Source organism: Atta colombica, unplaced genomic scaffold (assembly GCF_001594045.1).
Source record: "Atta colombica isolate Treedump-2 unplaced genomic scaffold, Acol1.0 scaffold226, whole genome shotgun sequence".
NCBI classification, from domain to species: Eukaryota; Metazoa; Arthropoda; class Insecta; order Hymenoptera; family Formicidae; genus Atta; species Atta colombica.
The window spans coordinates 1-13264 of record NW_017259323.1 but is presented as its reverse complement, the minus strand read 5'-3'; the positions used below and the strand labels follow the sequence as shown (position 1 = coordinate 13264).

The window sequence follows — 13264 nt, the reverse complement described above, 5'->3', positions numbered from 1 at the left end:
AATAATTCTTTAATTAATTTTATATAAATTTTATTCTTGTTGTATGAAATTAAGTATAAAAAAAATTATGATAAAAAGAATATCATGAAAATAGAAAATTATTTATAAAGAATTCTGAGGCATTTCTCTGTATTCTATCGAATAGAATAAAAATAATATTAAAATTAGATGCAATGATATAAAATTTAACCGCATGTTTTTTTCTTTATAAAAGAAGCATGAGAAGTTATTTCGAAGCTATTTACGATTCCGATCGTAGTCACGCCCCTATCAGAATCGATTTCTCGCTTGCTCACGAAATGTTAAAAAATCATTGAAATCATCTCCAAATAATTATCCAAATTTCCATGATAAGATAAGTGACAAAAAATGGGATTATTTCGATTGGAAACCTTTCTGAATAATTTCACCTTTCTAAGTGACGCAAAAGAAAATTGCGATATTTCTATCGATCTGGAACTAAATATTCACACGTCGATATCTTTCAATATGAAATTTTTACGTAAACCACTCGATATGTTACATTTTTTATCTTTCGCGAGTAATACGCGATATATGAATAATGAATAAAATTGAAGAAAACATCGTTTTCCTGAGAGACTTCTGTTTGTCTGAAACTTTGGGTCAATGTAAGGATTTACCCTACGATCCCTTCGTATTGGGAAATACGTGAATCGGATACAATCGGATACATTGACTAGTTCCTTCGTAAATACGGTCCTTGGGAAAGGCCTCGTAAAATCCGGTAAGGATATTGGTTGTCCCGAATATATTGGGAGGAATATACACCCAAGGCGCGATACCTGAGGTGATGTCGCTTTTACAGCGACAGTATCGCGGGGATACCGCGCGCACGAGTTACAAAATATAAATGTTGGGGAAACAGAGGTGCCAATTTGCCGTGAAATCCTCCTAGGAGCCGAGATTTCGTTCTTCCACCCTTCGCACATTGAAGCGAAAACAGGAATTCCCCGTCTGACCTCTACCTCCAAATACGAGCTCTTTCATGAAATAGTGAATTCGAGATTTAATTTTCTTTCTCTCTTTGATAATTTCAATATCATGAGTGTGTAGTGGAATTGTGAATTTCATTTAAAATAGTCTGTAGAGTCAAGATTTTCCTTCGAAATCTAGCACCTAATAATATCGCATGCAATTGTGTTTATATATTTGTATATATTAAAAGTCTTGTACAATAAGCATACAATCATTATATACTTTGTTTAATGAATAAATATACATTAATAAATGTGCTAAATTTACATTTTAATAAAGAACATACAGAATTAAACTTTAATTTACAGTATTTTATTCGAAAAATCTAAACTTACCTACATGAATTTTGCTATAACTAACTTTAAAAGTTTGGAAAATGTGTGAACAAAATATTTTCTCTTACGTTTTGTAAACGAAAAACAGTACCAAAATTTTTGTTAAAACAGGAAATATGTGTTGTACGCAAAAACATGATGTAGCCATATGTATCACGAGAACTAATAACGAGAAAATTTATTACAAAAAAAAGGTTCAGATTATGTTACATGACGTTGAGATAGCTTTTTCTAAAAATGTTTTTTTTCTCAGCAAGCCTCTTTATTTCTCAGCAGCCTCGTAAAACCTTCCATTTAATCATTTTGTGTGAAATATTTTGTATACGCTACATCTCTTATATCTCATCATGTGTGTGATTCGCAGACTGAAACATCGTTGTTGTACGACGCTGTCCATCTCTTTGCCAAAGCATTACACGATCTCGACACGTCCCAACAAATCGATATCAAACCATTATCCTGCGAATCAACGGATACTTGGCCTCATGGATACTCTCTTATCAATTACATGAAAATTGTAAGTAACGTTAATAGAAATAACTAATATATTGTGTGTGTTTTCAAATGTAGAACATATGTATATCCTTTATGTTAAAGTTTTATGTGTTGAAAATTTTCAACTCTCTCAAACTAATCTAATACATATATAAATATAGTTATTACAATATATATAAATAAATTAGATACTACTAGATATTAGTAGATACTATTAGATATTAGAATATATGGATCGTACAATTGTCACATTTATAACAATTCTATATATATGAGTAAATTATACATTAAACAGGTAAATTTTTTATATTTCTCATATCTTTATGTATCATTTCTCTCATAATTTCAATGTCTACACACGATTCTCTTAATTTTGAATAATAACAATCTATCGATATAAATTTATATTTTAACAGCGATTTTATGTAAATGATATGACAACTTTTTGTTAAATAATTTTTATATTTTTTGCATTTAAATGCATAATCTCCATATTAGCTTTACATTTAGCACTACAATACTAAATATTCCATACTAGATACTACTAGATACTAATAGATACTATTAGATATTAGACTATAATCATACAATTGTCACATTTATAATTGATTTTAACTGAAATTAATAAAGCAATCAAATAAATTTAGATTAAGGATAATGATAAATCGGATCTGCGCAATCCTTTCAAACCCTAAAATATTTCATTTTGTAAAATATGTGCGATAAACGCTCGCGATAGTAAAGGCGATGCTTATATATTGACAGCCATCTTTCCACATGATTACTACACGCTCATATTCAACGAAGCAACGATGCAAAGCAGAAAGCGAGTTATCGCGAATATATCACACCGGGGAGAAATTAATCTCGCGCACCACCAATCGATCGCACCGACAACGTAATAAGCCATTATAACGATATGCTTAATCCGACCAACTCGCTCGCTTACCTTTCATGTAATCTATGTACCGTTCATTAACAAGCAGCACGAGTCGCGCCATGTACATTACGCATAATACATGATAGGCTCTTACTCGTTATTCCGTAATAAGACATAAACAGAATTTTTATTTTTCTCTCTTTTGCTTTTCAGAATATCTCAATCATCACAGGCAAATCACATATACAATAATATCTTCCTCATCCTCTTCTAACATTCTTAGACTTTTTTTATATTTATTTTATGTTTAATCTTATATGTGTATGTATACACACAAAAATGATATAATACACACAAAAAAATAAATTAATTTCTTTATCTTTAAAATCCATATTTATGATCATGTAGCATAAAAATTAATCATGCTTTTGATATCGTAAGTCAATATCGTCAGATATGATATTAAATTATCTGTGTACACGCTAGAAACTAGTAAAAGCCAAAATTAATTTTATTTAATGCGAATACATGCAAATACAGATCCCGCGTTTTCTAGTTCTTTAATTTTTAAAATGACACGCAAAAGTATCTTTGCATTATTTTTTACAAGTAAAGAAAAAAATTTGATAAATACGTGACACGCGTGGTGAAGGAAGTCACGGATGCATTGACTTCCCGCGATCTCTGCGATTGTTTTCATGAAACAATGGAAAGTTACTCCGGTTTAAACGAAGCTGTCACGCGTACTGACAAATTGTTCGCTGTTTTGCCATGGTACATCCTGCAAAGAACCGCCTATGCAATCCGTATTGAGATTTGTGATACATTCAGATAACATTCAAGCTAAATACAACGAAGTTTTTAATCAATATATAGCTGATTTCTTAATTTTTTGAAAATTTATTTTATGAAAATTTATTTAAAAAGACGGAAGCAAAGATAATAAAAATTCTGTTTTCTATGCTAAATGAGACTCACTTCGAATATATAAACAGGTATATCGTAATGTTATATAGACTTCCTATTATATTCTATTTTTTTATGTAATTCTACATAAATACTATAATAAACTTCTCCCTTCGTTCGCACAAAAATGTATTTCTTAACTGTATTTTAAAGGAATTTAATTTATCAAATATTTTCTTAATAGATAAAATAATGTATATGAGAGAATCTATATATGTGTGTGTAATATGCTGAAAAATTGTTCATATTAAATTATACTTTACTTCGATATCATCTATTTATTCGCAGCAAATATTGTCATGGCGAGTTGCACCTGCTTAACAATGAAATCGAATGTATATTAGATACAATAATTAAGAAATGAAACTAACACGTTACAAGTTATTTTTCGTGATAACAATCAGATAAGAGTAATTTTTTTCTTTGGTAATTATGATGGCAACGTGATCACATTTTTTTGGTAACGAATTTTATAGTTATTTCTATCGCTACTTTTTATATTTTGAACATATTTGTATATGACAATTTTTTTTTTATTTTCTTCAATATTTTCATTTTTATCATATATAATAACTTAGATGTCATTTTTAATCAATTTTTGTTCGACCATCTGCACCGCCCCATTCGCACCTCAGTTATATTTTCACATATCAATCTAATGTCATTATTGTTTTTATTAATATTTAAACAAAAAATATTGCCACATATTTTTTTAACTGACAAATTTTTTAAACTGATCTTATTTCAGCATTAAAAAAGTAACGGAAAAGTAACGAATTATTCTACTTTTTAAGTATCGGTAACGATAACTTATTTGTAAGAATCAACTATAATAGAGAATAACAAGTTATTTTTAAAAAATAACTTTCCATTCTCTGACAATAACACATGGTAGATACGAGTTACCGTGAATATAAATATGCGTTGCACGCAAAATATGGAAACGTGCTTCGTCATACACGTCGCCATGTCGAAATTGACAAGTACTGGAAGATATGTTCTATGCCGAGGCGGCTCTCATGTGCACCCGTGACTGCGTATATGTCACGAACGAACGAAATCTGTCGCTCACGCGGCCGAACATCCTGACCAGGATAAGCAAAAACTGATGTCGATAAAACCAGACATGTAATTTCGACGAACTGGTTACGCAACTATCCAATTACGTGATACATACGTCCGGATTAAACGTTATATATAATAATTTTTATAAAAGTTGAAATTATCTCCGATTAGTCGTGAAAAAAAAATATAAAAGAAATCGATTATTTAATTTTGTTATCATCTAAAAGTTTTCAGATATAATTTGTATATCTGTTTTGATACTTAAAGCTATAAATTTTCAATTTCGTAGTACGACAGTAAAGAAAAAGACTATAAAGAATATACTGAAATAATAAGCACGAAATAATAACAAATATAACACTGATCGACATCATTTTTTGGCCTTAAAGTAAACGAAACTGTTTCTGATAGATTTTGCGAATTGCGAATGTAATCCCAAAAATGTCGTACTATGTTAAGTTTTGGAGATATTATATTTTAACTTTAAAAAGTGCAAAAAATGAAGTATATTTGTAGAGAAAGTACAAGGACTCCTAAATATTTCAAAGAACTTGGGTTTAAGAAAAAAATTCATTTAAAAATTATATATTAAAAAGATTATTACGATCAAGCCTGTGAAAATATGAAAAACAATGTCTATTCTTTCCACTACTTATATAAACTACTTATATATAAGTAATCAGCGCATCAAAAATATCAAAAGTGACTTCATTTACTTTGAAACCAAACAGGTTGAATTTTTATCGACCAGTGTAATTCTTGTATTGTGCGAAAACAATTTCTCGGTAATAAAAAATTTCTCAATTGGCTAGTTATACTATAAAATTACATTACACCAAAAAATGTAGTATTAAATGTGCTATCAAGACATTCTAAATATTGTCAGAATTCATTTGTTGATTTTTACTAGATTTCATGGCGATTAATGCAGTCATCATCTTACGTTACTTTATTACCGATAGTTTTCATGACAGACATATATGATGATATGATAGGACATCTATTTATGTAATATTGATACGATATTAATCGAGTAACGTAATAACAATCAATTAAAATAATCTTTCCAAGGATCATAAGTCGTCAGTAATGATAGCATCTATATTAATCTTGCGTGTCAGAACAGAATTTAATTTACGATATTCAGGTAATTACAGCAGTCACCTAGAATTTCGTCCGCAATTCCATCGTTTTAGGAATGTACAATATGACTCATGCACAGAGAAAGACGTGGCAAAATTCGGTTATCATGAGATATATAAATATTCGCGAATCACTTTACGAACAAAATTTTCATCTTTATATAAGATATAATCGTATATTAATGCATCTTTAGTATTTCCATATAATTGCGAAGTATAACATCCTGTCATTGCCAGACGCCCATCTCGTATACGTCTACACATTTACGAGCGGTAAATGTATAGACGTATACTTTATTTTCGTATGCGTAATAAATGCACCATGAAGCTGTTCATATCCAAGTTTGGTTATATGTATGTCCATCTTAGCTCTCAAACATTTTTCGATCAAAATCATGCAGCAATTAGATACGTATATTCATTAAATTTTAAATCAAATCGAATTATTAAACTTAAAATAAAAATAAAATTAAGCTATTAATAAATTTGCTTCCAACAAAATATCTAAGATTGAAATCAGAAATTTACACTTAGTAAAGTTTGTGACACAATTTTTGAGAGTCACTGATCTACGCATATCAGACATACAAGCGTATAAAACTCTTACAGATTGTATGTTAATTTATTCGCGCATAAACCATCATGTCATATACTTTAGTATTTCAATGCATATAAGATATAAAAAAATAACAATATGTTTTAATATCATGATTTACGTCTGTATATATAATTGAGGGGACGGGCGGAATAAAGGCACAATTCTACTTAGGCACTTTTTCCGGCAATAGCTTTTTCATGTATTTGATCGTAATAGATAATATTTATAACATGTAATTTCTTAAAGTAATTTCTTCTTACATAAATTCATTTAATATTGTTCATTTAATGTTATGTACCCATTATTTATGTATAATAAAAAAAGTAGCAAGTTATTTTAATTTTTATTAATATCAAGATTTGTAATTAAATCTTTATTCTACTCATTCCCTCAATTTTAAGTAACATTTACAATTTTCAGTGAATACACAAATATCGTTTAATTATGATCTAATAAAATTAGTAAGAAAATATTATATTTGTATAACAAAACAAGATACAATTTTAACTGCTAAATATTTTCAACATATTTTAGGTGGAGATGACAGGGCTCACGGGTATTATCAAGTTCGATCATCAGGGATTTCGCTCCGACTTCGTTCTAGACATCATCGAGCTGAATAACAAAGAAGGCTTGAAGAAAATCGGTACTTGGAATAGTACCAAAGGTATCAACTTTACGAGAAGCTACGGTGATGTTTACAGTCAAATCGTTGAAAACTTGCAGAATAAGACTTTCATCGTGACGACTATACTGGTGAGTGACGTTTCTAAAGAATACGCGCGGCTTTCCTTTCTTTCAAACATCAGAATAATATATTGAATAAAATTTTCATCTTCGAATACGAACACTTAAATTCTGTTTCTTTGAATCTTATAAATAATTGGATAGGTACTATTTAATTTGGATGAAGATAATATATAACACATTGCTCTTTCCTATTTTTTAAATAAATTTTATTATATAAATAGCTTTCTTTCTTTCATTTTAGAAGAATAAGAAATACCAATTAATTATAAATTAATTTATTTATTAAAGCACTGTACTATTTATACATTAAATCTACTAAATTGTTTTTATCTTATTAATATTTAAAACTGTATTAATAAGATAAAAATTTATCGAAACTAAATAATTAGAAATAATTAGAAATAATTATGTAATAAGATAAAACTTTAGAAGACAAAAATTACTTACAAAGAATCGCACCGATTTGTCCCCTTTTGATGAACTTTAAATATATCGTTTTCTATTTTTAAATGTCTGTTTTATAATTCTTAAAAAAAAACGGTTACTCTATTTCGAGTCGAATTATGAGAGAAAGAAAAAAATATTCGAAATAAAAGTTTAATGGTTTTAAGAATACTTGATAATTATAATTCAAAAGCAATTTTTTATTTTTTACAAATAAAAAATTTTTAAACAAATTTTTTTAATTTGTTATTTTGAAGTACTCTTGAAACAATTCAACTTTTATTTTGAACATTTTTTTCTGTCTCTCATAGTTTTAACGATATTCGCGTCAAAATAGAATAACTGATTTGTTCTAAGGGGTTTTATCTCTTAAAAGTGCAAGTAGATATATATAAAAAAATACGTATCTTTTTTTTCTGTCTAAAAAACGACATATTTAAAGCTCATCAAAATCGAAGGATTACTTCCGTATGCCTTTCCTTGTTAGCTTGAGATATAAATTTTGGAAACATTGTGCGAAAAATGTCGTTTAGAATAAAAAAAAATCCTAAACCATTTATTTCGTTTGAAGACATGTCTGCAAAAATTGTTCGTGACAATCGCACGCCTGACTCGGAAATCGTTGCTTCAATCGAAGCGCGAACAAAACAGAAACGTCACCGCATTTAAGCGGCAGTCACAGCGGAGTGGAAAAATTTTGTCCATCCATTAGCGATGCTCGTTATTTTCTCGTTCTCATTTTTCTAACAAGAAAAGAAGAAGAAAGAAACACTAGAAATCTAATACGCACGTGACTTAGTGTTGATTGAAATTTTCGCGACGATCGATTACATTACTTATTCTCACTCTAATTGCGACGACAAATAATGTAATGATAATGTATTAAGTACCTTGAAACTTGCTCGAGAAAGGGACAGCAGTAAGTTTCCCGCAGTGAGGCCTGGCATGATAAGAAACGGGATACATCGCGTGAGAATCATTCTCATAAAAACTTCAATGTCCTAACGTTTCTTCGATCAATACATCGAGATCCGCAACTAAACGGATCTATCTAATAAGAACATACAACATGTAGGTATACTTAGGTATACATACATTATAGAATGCTGCGTGAGATTTATATTAAATGTTAAAATAACAAAATAAATAACAAGATTTATAAAGATATGAAATGTATGTTAATTGATGTGTTTCTATTGTTAGGAACAATATCAATTTTTTCATTTCTATCATTAAATATTTTACCATTTGTACTTAAATTGCAACTTTAGAAAAATCAGACTTATTTGATTATTAATTGTAAAATAACATTATTTATAACTCTATTTTTCCATTTCTTTTAATAATCAATATGTATAGTTTTGTACTATCTTCTAAGTTAATCTCGATGGTACGAGCGTATTGTAAGATTATGTCGCTAATTGTAAGATTATTACTGCAGATATTATAACTTCACTGGCAGTCTCGTTGAGAGCTATCGTCGATAAGTTAATTGCTCGTATCGATAAATTCGTAGCGTTTCTTTAAACACCTATATGTAGTATTGACAGCAGCTCATTACCTCATCGCAGAGCGCGCCATACTGTATGCGGAAGGACTCGAGTGAGAAACTTACCGGAAATGCGCAATTCGAAGGCTACAGCGTCGACTTGATTTACGAGATATCGCGGCTGCTAGGATTCAATTATACGTTCCGACTTGTGCCGGATGGACGTTACGGCTCGTACAATCCGCAGACGAAGGAATGGGACGGGATGATGAAGGAGCTACTCGAGCAAAAGGCCGATCTCGCGATCGGTGATCTCACCATCACGTACGACCGGGAACAGGTTGTGGATTTCACGACGCCGTTCATGCCTTTAGGTGAGAGTCAACGTTACGAATGCAGCAAATATCGCTGTAATTTTACAATTCACATAAACATGTTATATGAAAGGAGTTGTAAAAAAAATATGCCATTTTACATAAATAGTTTAAGATGATGTTATAATATTTTCTAACGATGTTGTCGCTTCCATAAGCTTGGCAATAAGATGTGAAAAAAGATAATCACATTTCAAGCAAACGTTATTGATATCAAAGAGATATAACTGCTTTTTATGAAAAATATTATTTAATTACATTTCTGTACACAATCAAAAATTTAAAATTGTATTTCTGCAAAAATAATAGTAAGTTACAGCGTCATAGAAGCAAAATTATTATTTCAAATTAAAATAACGGAATGAAATTTAAAATGTCACACATAGCGAGCAATCTTTGTCCTGCATATCTCTGAAATAATTTCTCGGACGCAATTTTATGAGCTATTATGTACCTTCGTAAGCCATAGGTGGTCGTAACGAAAACCAGAATAAATCTCACGGATGATTATACGGTCCACTGTGTCCACACATCAATGCATTCTACCTGTGGTCTCCGCTATGGCTAAGCATAAAATGAGAATTTTGAATTTCCAGGGATCAGCATACTTTACCGCAAACCCATAAAGCAACCGCCGAATTTGTTCTCGTTCCTCAGCCCTCTTAGCCTCGACGTTTGGATCTACATGGCAACGGCTTATCTCGGGGTCTCCGTGCTCCTCTTTATATTAGCTAGGCAAGTGAAACCACTTTAAATTCCTCCGACAAAACGTTGTGACACTATTCTGGAAATTTAATCCTTTATCTAATCAATGCGATCGCGTCTCCTTTAACATGATGCATCGATAAATTAAATACGAAGGAAACGTGAACCTATCTTACTTCGATAATTTTATATGTCTTTGTCTCATAAATTTAAATAATGATCAAAATTTTAATTTACATCGATATTTATGCTTCTTAATTTTCACGATAAGGATATCTAATTAGAAATTTAATTTTTCGTTTTGTTTCTAATTCTCGCAGTTGTTTTACATATTGTATTAGCTATCTTGTGCAAATCATTTACAAGGTTGATAAAAATTTATTGTTCAAATAATATGTGCTAAGATGAATTTGTTATAAGAGAAATGCAAAAATTCTTAAGGTAGAACTTTTTATATAATAAAAACGTTCAATGCCATTGGATCAGAACGTATTTGGAATCGTTAAGTTTAGATTCACGCCGTATGAATGGTACAACCCGCATCCGTGCAACAAAAATCCGGACCATCTGGAGAACCGCTTCAAATTCTTTAACTGCTTGTGGTTCACCATTGGCTCCCTAATGCGGCAGGGTTGTGATATTCTGCCAAAGTAAGCCCTTTCACCCATCGAGATAACAATCTTCTTGCGCAAATAGGTGCTCATCGCATTTGTTGCATGTCACACTGATGATATCACGCTGACTATACCTTAATAAAACTAAATATTTATTGTCTTTGTCTTCTTCGTGCATAAATCATAAGATCAATAAAAAAACAGGCAGCAACAGCCTCGAGATGCCAAATTAAGCAATTTTCGTATTTTATCAAGAAGTACAGAAATAAAATAAAATATGTTACACTTACAGTAAGCTATACTACATTATTCTTAAACGCGCACAAAAATAACACTAATGAAGTATAATCTTGTAAAATTAATTTAGAAAACTAAATTTTATATGATTAAACTGAATCTGAAGGAATAAAATAATGATGTCATAATAAAATAAATTTTGTTTATGCCAAGAAACTGAGATTTATATTAAAATAAGTTTTTTCATAGTATTTTTATCATTTTGGCTAAATAATGCGAATAATTAGATATATATTTACATGTTTCTTATTATATATTTTTGTATTATTTGCGGAGATTGCTTTCATCATAAAACAATCATTATATCGCTTCAATAAAAGATCTCTGTTTCATTAATTGTACGAAGCATATAATTTATCTCGTCAATTTCAGAGAGTGACGACACGGAAAAATTCGCGGATAGGTGCACGCTTTATCATCTAATCTCAATCCTTCCCCTTTCACCTGTCCGCAGGTTCAGCCCCTACGAGTGGGAGAACCCCCATCCATGCAACGGGCAGTCCGAAGTCCTCGAGAACGAGTTCACCCTAATGAACTCGCTCTGGTTCACCATAGGCTCTCTCATGCAGCAAGGCTCCGATATAGCGCCGAAGTAAGTTACTGAAGAAGCACGCAGTGTATATAAACATGGAGTACGAATGTAGAATCCATTATGTCGCTGTTATCAGCGTAAAACTAAGTTTAATCGTGAATGAGGGAAGCGAATATACAGCGCGTTATTGTAGATTATTCAAACGATGAAAGAACCAATAAACCTGCCGTGCTATATCGTAGGCTTGCTGCAACTGATTGTACACCAAGTATATCGGAAAACGTGAAAATTACTTGACAGGAATATATTCCTTAACAGCTTTTGATGTTGATTCTTTCCTTGAAGAACAATAAAAATTTAATCGATGGCTTAATTACGAATCTTAATTAAAGGATTATAGCAAATGAAGCTGCAGCAGTATGTAACAAAACTTTACATTCTAGTTAATTCGAAGCAGAATAGAAAATTAACTTTATACAGAATTAGCAGTTTAATATTCAAAATTAAAAGGTTCGAAGTTAGAAAACGAATAAAACGCGCTTTATCAAAAATATGGTTTTAAAAATTATTCAAGAATTATATCTTTGTAACGCGATTTCCGGTGTGCCATATACAAGTGCGGCAAAATTAATCACAACGCTTTGCTCGTACATAGTTATCGAAATGCATGATATTGCATGGCATGCGCTGAAGCTTGGAATGCCCTTACACAAGTAATTTCCAATAATTCCACGTGCTCGTTATACATGACATAATTGCGTTTATGTATACTCGCCAGTTTTCGCATGTAAAATAATTCGCCCGCACACGTTTCGTATATATGTCCGTTCTCGCTCGCCAGCTTCCGCATTTGCCGTTTAATAGCGAACGCGAATCATTTAACTGCGAAATGGGTTATAGCTGCAACGTATACAGCTGGCTCGTTATATAAAGCGAAGTTGAACTTCGTACGCTCCATTACCTTCGCGTAAAAGGTGCAAAGTTACCTTCGAAAACTTCTTCAACGGCAAGTGCCATTGATTTCTTTTTCTACGATTCGTATTTTCAACACGCTCTGTTTTATCGAGCACGAATTTACACGAGATGGTTTATGCGGACTACTTTGCACTCAAATTCGCATGCTTTTCCGTTTAAAACGCCTTGCAATGGAAAACAGAAGCCTTTGATCTCTCGTAGGGCCGTGTCGACTCGCATGGTCGCTGGTATGTGGTGGTTCTTCACGCTGATCATGATCTCCTCTTATACGGCTAATCTCGCGGCTTTCCTCACCGTCGAGAGGATGGATTCGCCGATTGAAAGCGCCGAAGATCTCGCTAAGCAGACGAAAATCAAATATGGTGCTCTCAAAGGCGGCAGCACGGCGGCTTTCTTCAAGGTGAGATTAATACTTTTGTATACATTATTCATTGTGTTCCCAAGAATGACATTGAAGTGTTTTATGTATTTTTGAGAATTGTAATATTTATTCTGAAAATACGAAAGAACTTCGATTTTTTAATAATATTATTCAATAAGATAATAAAGTTACATTAAAAAAAAAAGTGGTTGAATTAATCTGAAATATCTATATTATAATAATAAT

At 31.2% G+C, this 13264-nt stretch overlaps 1 protein-coding gene across 1 annotated transcript in view; it reads left to right on the top strand.

Annotated features, from left to right (window-relative positions):
- Positions 1 to 13057, top strand: part of LOC108688158 (glutamate receptor ionotropic, kainate 1-like) — a gene marked incomplete at its 3' end in the record, with an annotated part of 131291 nt that extends 118234 nt beyond the window's left edge. Inside the window, exons 8-14 of the mRNA XM_018194302.1 lie at positions 1696 to 1848; positions 7012 to 7233; positions 9243 to 9534; positions 10131 to 10269; positions 10752 to 10889; positions 11605 to 11742; positions 12859 to 13057. Coding sequence (XP_018049791.1) covers positions 1696 to 1848; positions 7012 to 7233; positions 9243 to 9534; positions 10131 to 10269; positions 10752 to 10889; positions 11605 to 11742; positions 12859 to 13057 — 1281 coding nt within the window. The remainder of the gene's footprint in view (positions 1 to 1695; positions 1849 to 7011; positions 7234 to 9242; positions 9535 to 10130; positions 10270 to 10751; positions 10890 to 11604; positions 11743 to 12858) is intronic.
- Between the last annotated feature and the right edge of the window lie 207 nt (positions 13058 to 13264).